Here is a 20,545-nt window from a genome sequence, read left to right on the forward strand (position 1 = left end):
TTGAGATGCCTCTTTTATAAGGTTTCATTTGTTTTTGCCCTTAAATCTGTTTCATTTTAAAATAATTGAATGGTGCTTATAAAGGACAGGAAGGATGTTGTCATTTTATTTTTGTTATGATTTTATCTTTTCATTATCTAAATGTACCATTTAAACATTTAGGCTCTCATGCATAACACATCTTTAGTAAATTAAAATAAGTTCCTTATTTTGAATTTACCTGAAGAACTAGGATTGAAATGTGCGGCTCTGAAGGCCCCACCAGGAAGCTAATGTAAAGAGTCCCACCAGGAAGCTAATGTAATGACTCCCACCAGGAAGCTAATGTAGAGTCTCACCAGGAAGCTAATGTAAAGAGTCCCATCAGGAAGCTGATGTAAAGACTCCCACCAGGAAGCTAATGTAGAGTCTCACCAGGAAGCTAATGTAGAGTCCCACCAGAAAGCTAATGTAAAGACTCCCACCAGGAAGCTAATGTAAAAAGTCTCATCAGGAAGCTAATGTAAAGAGTCTCACCAGGAAGCTAATGTAAAGACTCCCACCAGGAAAATACTCCTGAAATACACATAATAGCCCTGCCTAGTGGACTACACACTCATTCCGGGACCCACAATCATACACTCATAGTTTCAGAAACGCTGGTGTTGAGCACTGAATAGCTCCCTGACTTTCTCTATGCTGTGCCGGTATCTGGAATTTTCCAGGTGCACCATTTCTGGATTTCAGCCCAAATGAAGCCAGATATTTTCAGTGTACACAAAAAAAAAATCCATTGTGGAGAAACTAAATAAAACCGTATGCACTGCGGGGAGATAGCGATCAACATAAGGCCTGTGTCTTCTGTCTGTAGCATTATTCTTTTAGACCTCTGTGAGAGCATTGCATCACTGATCACAGTTAAACACTCCATCAGATCCCCCCCCTCCCTATAATGGTACAGTCCAAGTGTCTGTGCTGTGGGCTCACCTGGATGTTGCTAGAATGTCCCTTTTCAGTGAGGGAGGGGGGGGAGAGAGGGATATGTGCACCGGTTTAGGATTAGCCAATTTGTATAAACGGCTGTTTAATAATCTGAGCTGTGGCCACAGGCTTTATTTCTGAGCAGCAGAGTAGGACGCTGTTTCCCCAACTCTCCCTCTGAGATACTTCAGCCTTTTCTGCTTCTATGAGAGCGCCTGGATCAGCATAAAGCTACGGGAGGGTGGTCAGAGGAGAGAAGGAAAAAACATTTCAATCCGGAGGAAATACATTCAGCAACACCTCAGGCACAGGCATGACACAAGGGAAGGTAGGTTGGTATCTCTCTATCTTTACACATTTACAGAGCACTCGCACAGGCCTGTGCCAACCTTCCCCCCACCTCTGTATCTGGGAGTTGTATTTAGACACTTGTTTCTCCCTGTTGAAAAAAAAAACAGCTAGCTTTTCAAACAGCTGGTAGCTGGTTGACCAGTTACACCAGCTCTATACTCAACATGGTTTGATCAGCTCAAGCCATGTCTTGAAACAGCTGGTAGCTGGTATTTCAAGCTGGTCACAGCTGGATTTTACACCAGGGCTTTGCAATGATCCTAAATATTACTGCCAATGTAGCAGAAGTGTGAGTGTGATTGCTGACTGGGCTGTGGACCAGAGCTGGGTTGGTTGAGGAAACTGAAAGTATATGATGATTTGCTTCAAAATGAGGGTGCTTGGGGCTGAGAGCATTATTGTATTAGTCATATGCTAGGGGCACATACTTATTTTTTGGATGAGATTAACTGACGTTCTGCTTTGATGCGGTCATTAAAGATCTAATGGCATGAAATAGGAGTGCTTAGTCCTTTTCAAAGTCACAATTTGGTGTCTGGCCCTCTTGAAATAATAATTACAGGGAGAAGAGTCTACCTCTTCTGTGTTATCTCTACACTGCCATGTTTACTTACAAAATATCTGGGATTCAAAAGAATCTGCTGAATAGTCTTTGTCGCCCACACATGGAGGATGTGGCCAACGAGAAGAAGAAGAGGGAAACGCCCAGGAGAGGTGTGATGTAAAGGCGGACCAAACAGGAAGGTTGTGTTCAGGCATGACTTCCCTTCAGGCACCCTCTCTGGGCCAGCTTGGGTACTCGTCCACCGAGCTCCCAGGTCCTGCCAGTCACACGTTTCTGCAGTCAGTCAAATCACTTTACACTGCGAAACAGTGATTGGTTGAAATGTGTCACTTATAAAAAGCGGTACGTTCTCGGAAGAAAGGGTTCCAAAAGGCTTCTCTGTGTCTCCGTAGACAAACCCTGCCCAGCCCGAGGGTTCTCTGTCAGGCAAATTGGTTTAATGTGGGAGGTTTCACACTTTTTCTACATGTACCATAGACGGTTCCCCTGTGAAGACAGAGTGCCACTGGGGTTTGGGATGTCTCAGTCCTCCCTGTGAAAAAAGGTTTTCAAACAGCTGGAAGATCAGAGCAGACCAGTTCCCAGCTCTACATGGTTTTGCTGGTTGACCAGTTCAGACCAGCTCCCAGCTTGACAAGGTTTCAGCAGCTCAAGCTATGTTCAAGGCCAGACAAGCTACCAGGACTAGCTGGTTGACCAGCTCATACCCAGTTAGACCAGCCTTCAAGCTGGTAAAGCTGGCATAGCTGAATGTTACAGCAGGGCTCCATTGCTAACTCAATACAGGGCCCCTGAAACGAATGTCCTGAATTTACAGATGGGACCAGCGTGCTTTATGTTTCTACAGACTAATGCAAAATTTGTTCCAACACATGAGTCATGCCTTTTGACGACAAGCGTGGGCAGCCGGGAACACGGCCACTCACAGCTGTAGGTGTGAACAACACGGAACACTTCGAGCCAACTGAGTGTGGATCTGGCTTGTAATTACAACTCTCATTTTCTGGAGAAAGGTTATGAAATTAGGTGTAGAGAGAACAACGTAATGGAACTGCGAACACAAAGGCAACGTACACACAGTTTTTGGGTGTGACTACCGAATTCAGTAATGGGAGAGAATATCAATATGGTACACATTACAGCTGTAACAACCAGACTGTGTGTCCAGGAGTCTGGAGTCGTTCCACCAATTCCCTCTTCCTTTCTTTCTTTCTTCCTCACTTTCTATAACACCATCCCTTTCCTCAGCTCTCCTTACTTGCCTCACTCCCTCCTTTTCTTACTCCCTCCATCCTGTTATCTCTCCTTCTCTCCTCATGCTCTCCCTTCCTGTCCTTTCTTTCTTCCACCTCCTTCTACTTTGGTCTCTCTCTCATTTATATATCCATCTTCATGTGTTTATCCCTTGCTCCCACCCATCTCTCATTCTCTCACTCCCTCTCTTTCCACCCCTTGCTCTGCTCACCTTGCTCTGTATCTGCCTCTGCTCTCCTTTCTTCGATCACATCTTCTTTCTCTACCTCTCTCACTCACTTTCTCTCTCTAAAAATGCCCTTCCCCCCCTTCACATAGCATACAGGGCCTGTTACAGCTCTACACGCACAACAGAATGAGAGGAGCGAGGGATATACAGAGAGAAAGAGAAGGGCGGGGATATGTTATGTAGCTTAAAGCCAGATTAGCCTTGTGGGCAGAAGGAGACTGTTGTGCTATGACTCACTTTCTAAGATGACTGGGTCTACCTGCGGACTGTGTGGATTTATGACCGAATAGAACGCATGGTTAAGCACATTCAGCACTCCAGCAGACTCCATTTCAAAGTACGAGGGTGAGTATTGACCTCCCAACGGCCATTATAACGACACAATATGAACCAATGTAGTGGTGTTATGATAAGTGCTATGACAGGTTATAACACAGCTGAGGAAGGAATTTGTGCTGAGAACACTGTTAAACATAAGGTGCTGTTCATTGGACGATTCTGCCAACATGTCGACTGGCCAATAGATTGACTCATTGGTTTTTTCCTGTGCCTTCAGGTCTGCGTAATGAACAAAACGACCAAGTCGATGCAAGAAGGGGCATCCCCGCCCAGCTATGAGGAGGCGACCACGGGTAACAGCAACCCCACTACTAATGCCTCACACCCCTCTGCTAATGTCCAACACTCCACTGCTAATGTCCAACACCCCACTGCTAATGTCCAACACTCCACTGCTAATGTCTGACACCACACTGCTAATGTCCAACATCACACTGCTAATGTCCCACACCCCACTGCTAATGTCCAACCCCCCACTGCAAATGTCCAATACCCCACTGCTAATGTCCAATACCACACTGCTAATGTCCAACATCACACTGCTAATGTCCCACACCCCACTGCTAATGTCCAACCCCTCACTGCTAATGTCCAATACCCCACTGCTAATGTCCAATACCACACTGCTAATGTCCAACACCAAACTGCTAATGTCTCACACCCCACAGCTAGTGTCCAATACCCCACTGCTAATGTCCCACATTCCACTGCTAATGTCCCACACCCCACTGCTAATGTCCCACACCCCACTGCTAATGTCTCACACCACACTGCTAATGTCCAACACTCCACTGCTAATGTCCCACACCCCACTGCTAATGCCCCACACTGTTAATGTCTCACACCTCACTGCTAATGTCCAACACTCCACTGCTAATGTCCAACACCACAGTGCTAATGTCCAACACTCCACTGCTAATGTCCCACACCCCACTGCTAATGTCTCACACCCTACTGCTAATGCCCCACACTGCTAATGTCTCACACCCCACTGCTAATGTCTCACACCCCACAGCTAGTGACCAATACCCCACTGCTAATGTCCCACATCACACTGCTAATGTCCCACACCCCATTGCTAATGTCCAACACCACACTGCTAATGTCCCACACCCCACTGCTAATGTCCCGCACCCCTCTGCTAATGTCCAACACTCCACTGCTAATACCCCACACTGCTAATGTCTCACACCCCACTGCTAATGTTTCACACCCCACTGCTAATGTCTCAAACCTCACTGCTAATGTCCAACACTCCACTGCTAATGTCCAACACCACACTGCTAATGCCCCACACTGCTCATGTCTCACACCCCACTGCTAATGTCCCACATCCCACTGCTAATGTCCCACACCCCACTGCTAATGTCCAACACCACACTGCTAATGTCACACACCCCACTGCTAATGTCCCACACCCCTCTGCTAATGTCCAACACCACACTGCTAATGTCCAACACCACACTGCTAATGTCCCACACCCCACTGCTAATGTCCAATACCACACTGCTAATGTCCAACACCACACTGCTAATGTCTCACACCCCACTGCTAATGCCCCACACTGCTCATGTCTCACACCCCACTGCTAATGTTTCACACCCCACTGCTAATGTCTCAAACCTCACTGCTAATGTCCAACACTCCACTGCTAATGTCCAACACCACACTGCTAATGTCCAACATCACACTGCTAATGCCCCACACTGCTCATGTCTCACACCCCACTGCTAATGTCCCACATCCCACTGCTAATGTCCCACACCCCACTGCTAATGTCCAACACCACACTGCTAATGTCCCACACCCCACTGCTAATGTCCCACACCCCTCTGCTAATGTCTCACACCCCACTGCTAATGCCCCACTGCTAATGTCTCACACCTCACTGCTAATGTCCAACACTCCACTGCTAATGTCCAACACCACAGTGCTAATGTCCAACACCCCACTGCTAATGCCCCACACTGCTCATGTCTCACACCCCACTGCTAATGTCTCACACCCCACAGCTAGTGTCCAATACCCCACTGCTAATGTCCCACACCGCACTGCTAATGTCCAACACCCCACTGCTAATGTCCCACACCCCACTACTAATGTCTCACACCTCACTGCTAATGTCCAACACCCCACTGCTAATGTCTCACACCCCACTGCTAATGTCCAACACCCCACTGCTAATGCCCCACACTGCTCATGTCTCACACCCCACTGCTAATGTCTCACACCCCACAGCTAGTGTCCAATACCCCACTGCTAATGCCCCACTGCTAATGTCTCACACCTCACTGCTAATGTCCAACACTCCACTGCTAATGTCCAACACCACAGTGCTAATGTCCAACACCCCACTGCTAATGCCCCACACTGCTCATGTCTCACACCCCACTGCTAATGTCTCACACCCCACAGCTAGTGTCCAATACCCCACTGCTAATGTCCCACACCGCACTGCTAATGTCCAACACCCCACTGCTAATGTCCCACACCCCACTGCTAATGTCTCACACCCCACTGCTAATGCTCCACACTGCTAATGTCTCACACCTCACTGCTAATGTCCAACACCCCACTGCTAATGTCTCACACCCCACTGCTAATGCCCCACACTGCTAATGTCTCACACCCCACAGCTAGTGTCCAATACCCCACTGCTAATGTCCCACACCCCACTGCTAATGTCGAACACCACACTGCTAATGTCCCACACCCCACTGCTAATGTCCCACACCCCTCTGCTAATGTCCAACACCACACTGCTAATGTCTCACACCCCACTGCTAATGCCCCACACTGCTCATGTCTCACACCCCACTGCTAATGTTTCACACCCCACTGCTAATGTCTCAAACCTCACTGCTAATGTCCAACACCACAGTGCTAATGTCCAACACCCCACTGCTAATGTCCAACACCACACTGCTAATGTCCAACACCACACTGCTAATGTCTCACACCCCACTGCTAATGACCCACACTGCTCATGTCTCACACCCCACTGCTAATGTCTCACAACCCACAGCTAGTGTCCAATACCCCACTGCTAATGTCCCACACCGCACTGCTAATGTCCAACACCCCATTGCTAATGTCCCACACCCCACTGCTAATGTCCAACACCACACTGCTAATGTCCCACACCCCACTGCTAATGTCCAATACCACACTGCTAATGTCCAACACCACACTGCTAATGTCTCACACCCCACTGCTAATGCCCCACACTGCTCATGTCTCACACCCCACTGCTAATGTTTCACACCCCACTGCTAATGTCTCAAACCTCACTGCTAATGCCCCACACTGCTCATGTCTCACACCCCACTGCTAATGTTTCACACCCCACTGCTAATGTCTCACACCCCACTGCTAATGTCCCACATCCCACTGCTAATGTCCCACACCCCACTGCTAATGTCCAACACCACACTGCTAATGTCCCACACCCCACTGCTAATGTCCCACACCCCTCTGTTAATGTCCAACACCACACTGCTAATGTCCCACACTCCACTGCTAACGTCCCACACCCCACTGCTAATGTCTCACACCCCACTGCTAATGACCCACACTGCTCATGTCTCACACCCCACTGCTAATGTCCCACATCCCACTGCTAATGTCCCACACCCCTCTGCTAATGTCCAACACCACACTGCTAATGTCCAACACTCCAATGCTAACGTCCCACACCCCACTGCTAATGTCTCACACCTCACTGCTAATGTCCAACACCCCATTGCTAATGTCCCACACCCCACTGCTAATGTCCAACACCACACTGCTAATGTCCCACACCCCACTGCTAATGTCCAATACCACACTGCTAATGTCCAACACCACACTGCTAATGTCTCACACCCCACTGCTAATGCCCCACACTGCTCATGTCTCACACCCCACTGCTAATGTCTCACACCCCACAGCTAGTGTCTAATACCCCACTGCTAATGTCCCACACCGCACTGCTAATGTCCAACACCCCACTGCTAATGTCCCACACTGCTCATGTCTCACACCCCACTGTTAATGTCTCACACCCCACAGCTAGTGTCCAATACCCCACTGCTAATGTCCCACACCGCACTGCTAATGTCCAACACCCCACTGCTAATGTCCCACCCCCCACTGCTAATGTCCAACACCACACTGCTAATGTCTCACACCCCACTGCTAATGTCCCACATCCCACTGCTAATGTCCCACACCCCACTGCTAATGTCCAACACCACACTGCTAATGTCCCACACCCCACTGCTAATGTCCCACACTGCTCATGTCTCACACCCCACTGCTAATGTCCCACACCACACTGCTAATGTCCAACACCCCACTGCTAATGTCCCACACCCCACTGCTAATGTCCAACACCACACTGCTAATGTCTCACACCCCACTGCTAATGTCCAATACCCCACTGCTAATGTCCAACACCCCATTGCTAATGTCCCACCCCCCACTGCTAATGTCCAACACCACACTGCTAATGTCTCACACCCCACTGCTAATGTCCCACACTGCTCATGTCTCACACTTCACTGCTAATGTCCCACACCACACTGCTAATGTCCAACACCCCACTGCTAATGTCCCACACCCCACTGCTAATGCCCCACACTGCTCATGTCTCACACGCCACTGCTAATGTCTCACACCCCACAGCTAGTGTCCAATACCCCACTGCTAATGTCCCACACCGCACTGCTAATGTCCAACACCCCATTGCTAATGTCCCACACCCCACTGCTAATGTCCAACACCACACTGCTAATGTCCCACACCCCACTGCTAATGTCCAATACCACACTGCTAATGTCCAACACCACACTGCTAATGTCTCACACCCCACTGCTAATGCCCCACACTGCTCATGTCTCACACCCCACTGCTAATGTCTCACACCCCACAGCTAGTGTCCAATACCCCACTGCTAATGTCCCACACCGCACTGCTAATGTCCAACACCCCACTGCTAATGTCCCACACTGCTCATGTCTCACACCCCACTGTTAATGTCTCACACCCCACAGCTAGTGTCCAATACCCCACTGCTAATATCCCACACCGCACTGCTAATGTCCAACACCACACTGCTAATGTCTCACACCCCACTGCTAATGCCCCACACTGCTCATGTCTCACACCCCACTGCTAATGTTTCACACCCCACTGCTAATGTCTCAAACCTCACTGCTAATGCCCCACACTGCTCATGTCTCACACCCCACTGCTAATGTTTCACACCCCACTGCTAATGTCTCACACCCCACTGCTAATGTCCCACATCCCACTGCTAATGTCCCACACCCCACTGCTAATGTCCAACACCACACTGCTAATGTCCCACACCCCACTGCTAATGTCCCACACCCCTCTGTTAATGTCCAACACCACACTGCTAATGTCCCACACTCCACTGCTAACGTCCCACACCCCACTGCTAATGTCTCACACCCCACTGCTAATGACCCACACTGCTCATGTCTCACACCCCACTGCTAATGTCCCACATCCCACTGCTAATGTCCCACACCCCTCTGCTAATGTCCAACACCACACTGCTAATGTCCAACACTCCAATGCTAACGTCCCACACCCCACTGCTAATGTCTCACACCCCACTGCTAATGCCCCACTGCTAATGTCTCACACCTCACTGCTAATGTCCAACACCCCATTGCTAATGTCCCACACCCCACTGCTAATGTCCAACACCACACTGCTAATGTCCCACACCCCACTGCTAATGTCCAATACCACACTGCTAATGTCCAACACCACACTGCTAATGTCTCACACCCCACTGCTAATGTCTCACACCCCACTGCTAATGTCTCACACCCCACAGCTAGTGTCCAATACCCCACTGCTAATGTCCCACACCGCACTGCTAATGTCCAACACCCCACTGCTAATGTCCCACACTGCTCATGTCTCACACCCCACTGTTAATGTCTCACACCCCACAGCTAGTGTCCAATACCCCACTGCTAATGTCCCACACCGCACTGCTAATGTCCAACACCCCACTGCTAATGTCCCACCCCCCACTGCTAATGTCCAACACCACACTGCTAATGTCTCACACCCCACTGCTAATGTCCCACATCCCACTGCTAATGTCCCACACCCCACTGCTAATGTCCAACACCACACTGCTAATGTCCCACACCCCACTGCTAATGTCCCACACTGCTCATGTCTCACACCCCACTGCTAATGTCCCACACCACACTGCTAATGTCCAACACCCCACTGCTAATGTCCCACACCCCACTGCTAATGTCCAACACCACACTGCTAATGTCTCACACCCCACTGCTAATGTCCAATACCCCACTGCTAATGTCCAACACCCCATTGCTAATGTCCAACACCACACTGCTAATGTCCCACACCCCACTGCTAATGTCCAACACACCACTGCTAATGTCCAACACCCCACTGCGAATGTCTCACACCCCACTGCTAATACCCCACACTGCTAATGTCTCACACCCCACTGCTAATGTCTCACACCCCACAGGTAGTGTCCAATACCCCAATGATAATGTCCAACACCCCACTGCTAATGTCCAATACCCCACTGCTAATGTCTCACACCCCACAGGTAATGTCCAATACCCCAATGATAATGTCCAACACCACACTGCTAATGTCCAACACCCCACTGCTAATGTCCAATACCCCACTGCTAATGTCTCACACCCCACTGCTAATGTCTCACACCCCACAGGTAGTGTCCAATACCCCAATGATAATGTCCAACACCACACTGCTAATGTCCTACACCCCACTGCTAATGTCCAACACTCCACTGCTAATGTCCAACACCCCGCTGCTAATGTCTCACACCCCACTGCTAATGCCCCACACTGCTAATGTCTCACACCTCACTGCTAATGTCCAACACTCCACTGCTAATGTCCCACACCCCACTGCTAATATCCCACACCCCACTGCTAATGTCCAACACCCCACTGCTAATGTCCAATACCCCACTGCTAATGTCCAACACCACACTGCTAATGTCCCACACCCCACTGCTAATGTCCATTACCCCACTGCTAATGTCCAACACCCCACTGCTAATGTCCAATACCCCACTAAGCTAATGTCCAACACATTTACATTTTTGTCATTTGGCAGACTCCACTGCTCATGTCCAACACTCCACTGCCTCTCTCTTCCCTCAGCCGAAAGCAGCCCGTGCTACAGCGGGGGTTACTATGGTGACGGGGAGATGCTTACGCAGTGGGGCTGGCATGATCAGAACATTCGTCGCATCTTCATACGGAAGGTACAGCCCCCCCACTGGCAGGACAGGGCACTACTATGCAAAAGTACCAACCTGAAAGATGTTTAATGAGGACCCAGGTGTGTGTGTGTGTGTGTGTGTGTGTGTGTATACATGCATGTGTATGAGTGTGTGTGTTCACCGGGGTCTCTGTGTTGTTGCAGGTATATGCCATCCTGATGACCCAGTTGTTGATCACTCTGGCCATTGTGGCTCTGTTTACATTCTGGTGAGTGTGTGTTTGTATGTGTGTGTGTGTGTATTTGTGTACATGTATGAGCATTTGTGTGGACATGTGCATGTGTGGTTTTGTACCTTGGCTTTGGTGTGTGCCCATTTGTGTATGTATGTATGTATTTGTGTACATGCATGTGTATGTGTGTGTATTTGTGTACATGTGTGTGTGTGTGTCAGCGTGTGTGTGTGTATATGTGTGTCAGCATATGTGTGTCAGTGTGTGTGTGTATATATGTGTGTGTGTTTGTGTGCATGTGTGTGTGTTTGTCTGTCCATGTGTGTGTCAGCATGTGTGTATATGTGTGTGTTTGTGTATATATGTGTGTGTGTGTTTGTGTACATGTGTGTGTGTGTTTGTACATGTGTGTGTTTGTTTGTGTCAGCATGTGTGTGTTTGTGTGTGTGTCAGCGTGTGTGTGTTTGTGTGTCAGCATGTGTGTGTGAGTGTATGTGTGTGTGTGTTCCCAGTTCAGGTGTCTAATGTCTCCCTTCCTCTCCTAGTGACCCAGTGAAGATCTACATTCAGGCCAATCCAGGCTGGTACTGGGCCTCTTAGTAAGTGATTGCCAGTCCTGTCAAATGAGGAAGTACCAGGAGTTTAGCTTTTTTGCGTGACTTCTGTCTCCTCGCCAATATAGAAGTGAGGGCCTCATGCTTGCTGCAACATTTCTACAGTTAACTAGCTGGCTGGCCTCAACATCACCCCACAAGTAGTTTGAAGGAATGGTTGGTCACAAGGTTTTTATATACAATTTTCACAAGAGGGCATTACAGAAACACGATGAAAGTATTAAATATGTCCGTTCTTTAGTTTTGGAGAAGTAAGCATTTCAAATGTATCGTCCTATTTGAAACCAGTTGAAAATATTCTCCTCGAATGCATCACATGAGGGTAACCACTGCCCTTATCCCTCCCCTATAACTTGTGACCCATAGTGTGACCCATGGCCTCCAGGCAAGACAATTAATATATTTGACTAATGTTAGATTCACTTATATTAGAGTGCCTTTTAAGGACTATTAGACTATCTCTGGTTATTCATTTAGCTAGCTCGCTAGTTTGCTTTCATAAGGTGACATTATAGTTGTGTTATCTAAACTTGGCTAGCAAGCTAGAAAATATTATCATTGGATAAGTCAGCGTCCTTACCTTAGCTATCGATAGTTGACATACTAAGTTAGCTAGCTTGTGAAAATTCAGTCTCCCAAGATGAGCATGTATCATGGAGGTAGCTATGGTAACAAACAACAATGTGTGGAAAGTGGGAGCACAGTCTGTCAATCATAGCTCACACACGAAGACACAATTTAGTCTTCGAAAAATATGTTTTAAAATACATTTAAATGACTGAATAATAAAAATATTATGCACATTTGTTTTGTTGCTGCCTGAAGACAACTAGCTAGTGTTACATTCAACCGCCATGTTACTCCTTTAAGAGTTGTAAAAAGTATTTACATGCTTTTCACGTGCATATGAAAGCTATATTTTCTGCATAAATTGAACATTTCACATTAATTAACCTTGCCTGGTGTCTTGGTAGTGAAGACACATTGTTATTCTTCTTCTGTGGTTTTTATGTTTTCTCTAACAGCGCAGTGTTCTTTATCACGTACTTGACGCTCTCTTGCTGCGCGGGAACAAGGTGGGCGATGGATGCTTTATTATTGATCACTTGATTATTTATCATATCCAGGGTCCGCGTTGGCCGTGTGCTCCCTCATCTACTGTCACCTCTATATGCCATTACAGGAGAAGATTTCCATGGAACCTGATCCTACTGGCTGTGTTTGTGAGTGGAGAAGAGCAGTGCATATAATCAGGAAGTGTAAAATTGGTGACGTTAACCAGCCGCACCTGTGGCAGTACCTGGGACTTCGCATCAGCTATGTGATGGATTTGATGGGCGGTTCTACAGCAATGCTCTGAGTGAATTGACTGGGGTGTTACACTTGTGTCATGGTGTCGGATTCCACAACAAAGCGTTTAAAGATCCAAATCGCTTTCATTTTGTGTGTGTGTGTGTGTGTGTGTGTGTGTGTGCGTGCATGTGTGCATACTTCTAATTTGTTTGTCTTACCCTAACTGCCAACTCTCCTGACTCTGTCTGTCTCCTATATAACAGGAATGTTGTCCAGGTACACAGTCTCCTACAGCCTGTCTGTTTCTGACTGTGTGTGCATGTGTGTGTGTTTGCTTTGCATGCAAACTCTTTCTGTCTCCCCATTTCCCAGACAGCCAGCATGGCCTTCATGACTGCCTTTGTGTCCAGGTACAGCTCTGAAACGTGTTTGCGTTTACCGTTATAGTGACCTGCCCAATGCTGACGCGCGTCTTTCTCCTAAGCCAGATCTCCCCGTCCCTGCAGACATATTGTAACAGCAACTGCGGCATGCTTCTTCCCCCTGCAAAGTGTGTTCTTCAGAGAGAAACTTGTGGAACTACACGGGGATAGTTTAAAGAGTAATTACACTCACTCTTTCAGTCCAGCTCCACCTTCTACACAATTCTGAAAAAATGGTGGGTAGAGTAGGTGTGTCCATCTCATTTGCACATAGTATTCTCTAACCAATCAGGTACACACTGTCTTACAAGTGTTTTAGTCTTGTAAGATCTTTTTTTCTCTCTCTCTGAAGTACAAAATATTGCTTTGTTTTAAGTGACTTTGGCTCACGAGGTAAGAGACATCGTCTGGCAGTCGGAGAATTGCCGGTTCGATCCCGCCCAGGGTGTGGCAAGTGTCCCTGAGCAAGACACCAAACCCCCAATTGCTCCTGGCGAGCTGGTTGGTGCCTTGCATGGCAGCCAATCGCCGTTGGTGTGTGAGTGTGTGTATGAATGAGTGAATGAGAAGAATGAATTGTACAGCGTTTTGGATTAAAGGCTATATAAATGCCTACCATTTACCATTTAAGTTAATGTTTGCTTGACAAGTGAAATTTTTTTTGTTCCATTGGCAAATCTTGAAATCATCTAATTGGCAGAAAGAAAAAAAGAAAGTGATCAAGAGTGTAATTACACTTTAACTGTGCCAGATGTGTCTGCACACTGATACACACTACCCGCATGACCATCCAAAGTCCCTGACACCTCTGCGGTCCACATCGCATTACATCACCACATTACATTTCATGTGATCCACTTGTTGAATGTGGTATTGTAACAATGAAAAGCCATATGGCCAGCTATAAATTGAGCTAATAATTTGGCACAAATACACTTAAATAAACACACTTAGGCTACACCTTGGGTTAGTTACCAAGATTAGGCTACCAAGTAGATCTTCGCACTCTGCTTAAACTTTGACAAAGTCAAATATTTTCATGTATTTCCACATTCTTAGAGCTCTGAATTTTCTTTTCTGCCAGCCAAACATATTTAAGAATGCACTCTTAGTTCTGAATCTGTAACGTACTGGTCGTACGTGGCTGATCTGGTCTGTTTCTCTCTCAAAGTTTTTATGACACCAAGTCCGTGATGATCTGCTTGGGCATCACTGCAATGGTCTGCCTATCTGTGACCACCTTCAGCTTCCAGACCAAGGTGAGGAAGATCTTGGATTTAACACCCTCCCCCCTAACGTCCCTATCCCATCCCCCATCCCCTTCTTTTCAATCCCTCCGCACCCCCCAACTCTCTGGAACCCCCAATTCCTCAGTGTTAGGTTGCATTTTAAATTGAGCGAAAATGTTCAATGATTTGCTGACATAACCCTCTGTAATGTCTGTGTCTAGATTGACATCACTTCCTGCCAAGGCGTTCTTTTTGTGCTGTGTATGACCATGTTCTTCTGTGGGATTATGCTCTGTATCGTCCTGCCCTTTGGATATGTAAGTTGTTCTTTATTACTGACCTTCATTTACTACAGCTATATTACTGATCCTCACTGAGTACAGACATGTTACTGAAATCTACTTGAAGACTGGTACCTTATGTTCTAATCCAACTACAAGCATTCCAGTCCCAACTGTGGTTGGAAGCCCTGCAATACTTTACATAATAGAATCCCTCAGGGAGGGTGTACGTCAATATTGTAGGATATTCCCCTCCCCGTCACCCAATAGTGACTCCTCTGGAATGAAAAGAGGGGGCCATTGTGGAGGACATATGAAATATCAGCCATCCTCCTGGATTGGAAGGAGTGTGTTGCAGTGATGTAAATTACAGCAGGACATGAAAGTGTGGGAGGCACACTATTACAGTCGGCTTATTGGCAGATTTCTGTCTTCTGCAATATGGGTGCTAAAGTTATCTGGAGTTTGCGCAAAACTGAGGCTTTGTGTAAATGTCTTCAGTTATGGGTGTGTTATGAGGAAGTATTTCGAGCCAATCGATGAAATGCATTGAGAGGCAAGCCTGCATTGCAACAAGCAACAAAGCAACAATGCAACAAGCCCTGATGGACAGCATGTTGGAGCCGGTTCACCAAAATTAAACAGCTGATCCCACCCTGAGCTAAGACACTGCTGTTGAGTTTCAAGTGTGCTTTGTGCCGCAGGTTCCCTTGTTACACGCTATCTACGCAGTGTTGGGAGCAACCCTCTTCACCATGGTGAGCACCCAGACTCCTGATACAAAGTTACTGAGCACCCACACTCCTGATACAAAGTTACTGAGCACCCAGACTCCTGACACAAAGTTACTGCTGTATTTGATGCATGTGCTCCTGGACAAAAACATTCTCATTGTAGTCACATCACATAAACTGTTTTAGTGCAATATCTGGTTAGCCTTATATATGCCATAGACCAGGGGTGTCAAACTGAATTCCCAGGGAGCTGCAGTGTCTGCAGGTTTTCGTGGTTGCCTTTCAATCAGCTGTCAATTAAGGCCTTGAGAACAAGGTGTGTGGATTCTTTAGCCAATCAAAGACTTAAATCAACCACAGGTGCCGGGAATAGCCCGTAAACCAGCAAACACTGCAGCCCTCTAGGACTGGAGTTTGACACCTGTGCCATAGACTATGATGGCACTTATATAGTTACATAGATATTGTTGTGTTTTGTATTAGCTATTGTATTATTGTAGTCGGGGTATTCTAACTGCCAACTGTGGTATGCTAGTTTGGAAGTTGATATATTCTTCAAGGGTTCCGATTGTATCTGTATGGTCACGCTAGGACTCGGAACCGTACTGTCCTCTCAGGTCCTCTTCACACTTGTACTTGTGTTTGATCTGCACTTCGTTGTACATCGCTCTGGATAAGAGCATCTGCTAAATGCCTTGTAATGTAATAATGTAATGAAATCTGTTATTCTGTACATCTCTGTGTCCCCCTTCCTCTCTCTTGCTCTCTCTCTCTGTCTCCCTTTCTCTCTCCTTCTCTCTCTCTCCTTCCCATCTTGGCTCCCACCAGTTCCTGGCCTTTGACATGCAGCTCTTGATGGGGAACAAGCGTTACACTATAAGCCCGGAGGAGTACATCTTTGCCACGCTCAACATCTACCTGGACATTGTCTACCTTTTCACCTTCCTCCTGCAGATTTTTGGCTCGCATGATTAACCAGCTGCAGACTCTTCAGCACCGCAGAGCCAGTCATCTGCTCGATCTTGTTGTTTGCTCCCTCCTTCCTCTCCCAGTCTGCGCCACTGTAAAATGTCATTTTACAATAAAGGTCCCAATTTGAGTCACATGCTTGAAAATGTCTAGATATTTTGACATAAAGCTGACTCTTCTGACCTTACTTCTTAGTGTACATCATGGCTACCCATCCTGTAGATTTTCACTCCAGCCCAACAAAGCACAACTCATTCAACAGCTAGAGCAGGGCTGCCTAACACTGTTCCTGGAGATCTACAATCCTGCAGGTCTCCATTTCAACCCTAACAAAGCACGCATCACTCAAAGGCTAGCGAGTTTGTTGAGCTGCTAATGAGTAGAATCAGTTTTGACAAATTAGGGTTGTAATGAAAGCCAACAGGACGGTAGGTCTCCTGGAACAGGGCTGGGCAGCCTTGGTCTACATGCTGCACTTTGTGATAGACCAGATTCAATCAAAAAACAACAGCCAAAAAACCTCCCAGGTGAATTTGGTTCCCTATTACACTAAATTGTCCACTGAACTGACTTTTCTGCTTGACGTTTATGGAATAAGACCATTATTCTTATCCCCAATTTCTCAAAATTTGCGTGGACCAATCGTGGTAATATGCCATGGCATAAAGCAAGAAAATACACTTCAAGTAGCCTTGGCCTAACTCCAAAGCAGCTCCAGGCAATGCAATGCCGTTGTTGGTTCTATGTGCATTGTCTATATAACCTGATAATCCTTCAAAAATAATACAGCTTATTTTTGGGAAAATGATATTGGGGGGAATAAACACTATAAATTAATCTGTTAATATGTATAGCCTCTGAATACATAATACAATTTGCTTTTGGGGGGTTACTTTCTTGTTTTAGATCAGGATACTGGTCAAGATGGCCGGTCATAAACATCTGTATAAATACTAAAATATCTATACATATCTACCACATGAAACTGCCTGGACCCATTAAATACTTACTCTAAAACTGAAATATATATTTTTTTAAACCAAAACTTGAATTGGTAAAGAAGAAAAATGTAAGATAAGCCTACAATTGAGTTCCAATAACCATTGAATTCAAGTAAGCAGATTTTTTTCAGATAATTTAGAATTGGCTTATAAAGTTCTACTTGGCTACTTTACACACATTTGAACATAAGAACTATATTAATTTTTTTGTCCACATTCATGTATTGTCCTAACGACAAACCACATTATTATCTTAATAAAAATTCACTAAGCATTTTATAAGGTGCCACGTGAGAGACTCTTTATAAAAATGAAGACAGTAGGAATTAAAGGAGGTATTTCAGTGTGGGTTTAGAACTGGCTACAGGGTAGAACACAAAGAGCAGTAGCAATCTTATCTGAGCAAAGGAGTCCCACAAGGATCAGGGTCCACTGCTCTTTCTCATTTACATAAATTACCTTGACAGTAATATTGAAAGTACGTTAGTTCAATCTGCAAGTGATACAAAATTGGGATGTTTAGCTAACAGATTTGGGATAATAATGAATAATTGATCAAAACCTTTCAAGTTCTAGTCACTGTGCTATAAAAGGTTTTTCAAAAGGACAACAGGATGCTGGCCAAAATAATTGAAGATACGCCCGAGTGAATCATATATATCTTATACATTACCTTTATCAGACCACAACCATATTCATCCCTGCAATAAAAGATACAACTTATGAATATGGGAACGAATACAGATGCTTAATCTCTTCAAGTTTAGTAAAAAGAGATTTCATTGAAATTCATGAATGGGATTAACAAAGTGAACTACAGGGGATTATTCAGGTTGAGTTCCATTAGCAAAACAAGGGGCATAAATGGAAATTGTCAAAAGGTAAATTCTGCAAAGACATTAGGAGGTTTTTTTTTTTTTTACATGTGAGTGGTCAGTGTGTAATACTGTGCCTGGTCATCCAGTGGAGGCAGAAACTCTGAGGATTTTCAAGGCCACACTTGATATGGTGTAGTTTGTAGGTAAACTAAGCATTGGATACACTTCAGTGGTAGAAAAATGGCAAGCATTGTTGGGCTAAATGGCATGTTCTTGTCTTGTCAGGAGACTGGTGACAATTTTACACCTAAAATTTCATCAGTCAGAAATTATGCAGAGCTGTGAAATGCATTCTGCTCATGTGCATTGGTGGTCCCTCTCTGCCAACTGATGATCCATTATCTTAAGTTATTTGCTCTTTTTCTTTTTCTTTTAAACAATGATTGGTTTTGGAGGTATGAAACTATTTTTTTCATGACCATTGTTCTCTTGTGGTCCTAGCCTTCTATGACCATGATTCAGTAATTGTGTAATCTTGACCACCCTATTTATTGCCTAACCTTTAATGTCTTAGTCAAGCTTCAATGATGCTGTTCCTATCCAGCAATCTAGCTATAGTTTCATGTTAGTTGGGGTTGGGGCAGTTGTAATGCAGTGGTACAATAGCCCCTACTGGTGTTTAAGCTAGGTTGTATGTAGTTACTATGAGTGAAACCAATAAGATTTTTAATAGTCAAATGTGATGTGATTATCTAATCAGCCAATTGTGTGGCAGCAGTGCAATAAATCATGTAGATACGGATCACAAGCTTCAGTTAATGTTCACATCAATCATCAGAATGGGGAAAAAATGTGATTTACGTGACATTGACCGTGGAATGATTGTTGGTGGCAGACAGGGTGGTTTGAGTATCTCGGAAACTGTTGATCTCCTGGGATTTTCACGCACACTAGTCTCTAGAGTTTGCAAAGAATGGTGCAAAAAAACCAAAAGAAAATTCAGTGAGCAGCAGTTCTGTGGACAGAAACGCTTTGTTAATGAGAGGCATCAGAGGAGAATGGCCAAACTGGTCAAAGCTGACAGGAAGGTGACAGTAACACAAATAAGCACACATTACAACAGTGGTATGCAGAAGAGCATCTCTGAACACACAACGCATCATAACTCTAAGTGGATAGGCTACAGCAGTAGAAGTCTAAAAAATAAGTATAATAAATATCTAATTAAGTGCTCAGTGGGTGTATGTTTGGCCCATAAAAATGTGCTACAATTTCCCCCAAGTCTCACCTACTGTACCAATGGACCAAAGTCGTAACGCTTATATCCCATGTGTAGTGGTAATGTCTCACTTACCAACAGGCACACGAAAACCGTTTTAGAATGGTAATGGTTAAGTACCCCGTGTTATTATCCGTTGTATAATATTTTACAGTTTTCTCAACTTTTATTATCAAAATCAATATTCCAATCAAACGACTGCTATGCATACGAATGTAGCAGAATGCCCCTGTCTGTCCGCGTCCCCATGACAGAACAAACTGTGTTGTTCTTTTTTCTAAAACTATTAACTTCTTCCATCATTCGAACGAACAGCCGGTAAACCGTCATGATTGAATAAAGGTTACACATTGCTGACTGAATTTTTTTCTCATTAATGAATAAATAAACCGTGCTCAGGAAGACCACAACACTTGAGAGAACAGGATTTTGAAAAACATTATTTGTAGTACGTTCTGTTCTCGAACACGACCGAGGTCCGTGAGAATTCAAGAGGACCGCAAAGATAACGTCCAATCAGAAACCAAAATAAGTGCGATAAACTCTTCCACATGCCCCCTTTTATCACATGCCCCTTTCGCATGTTGCGCTCACGGCGTGAAAACATGGTCCAGAATTCAACGATGAACAGAGTCCGGCCAATCATGAAGCAGCACACTGGAGCGCTTTGATTGACGGCGTCCAATCAAGACATCGCTTGGTTATACGTGTGTT

At 45.7% G+C, this 20,545-nt stretch overlaps 1 protein-coding gene across 1 annotated transcript; it reads left to right on the plus strand.

Moving 5' to 3' along the window:
• The first annotated feature begins 1,011 nt into the window (after positions 1 to 1,011).
• Positions 1,012 to 16,867, plus strand: LOC133138138 (protein lifeguard 2-like). The gene is made up of 12 exons (XM_061256635.1): positions 1,012 to 1,288; positions 3,916 to 3,991; positions 10,898 to 11,001; positions 11,163 to 11,227; positions 11,737 to 11,790; positions 12,831 to 12,881; positions 12,989 to 13,028; positions 13,337 to 13,374; positions 14,692 to 14,779; positions 14,971 to 15,066; positions 15,735 to 15,788; positions 16,593 to 16,867. The coding sequence occupies exons 1-12, from the start codon at positions 1,274 to 1,276 to the stop codon at positions 16,737 to 16,739; spliced, it is 828 nt and encodes a 275-aa protein (XP_061112619.1). The 5' UTR covers positions 1,012 to 1,273; the 3' UTR covers positions 16,740 to 16,867.
• Positions 16,868 to 20,545: the final 3,678 nt, after the last annotated feature.

The sequence above is a fragment of the Conger conger genome, chromosome 10 (genome assembly GCF_963514075.1).
Source record: "Conger conger chromosome 10, fConCon1.1, whole genome shotgun sequence".
NCBI classification, from domain to species: domain Eukaryota; kingdom Metazoa; phylum Chordata; class Actinopteri; order Anguilliformes; family Congridae; genus Conger; species Conger conger.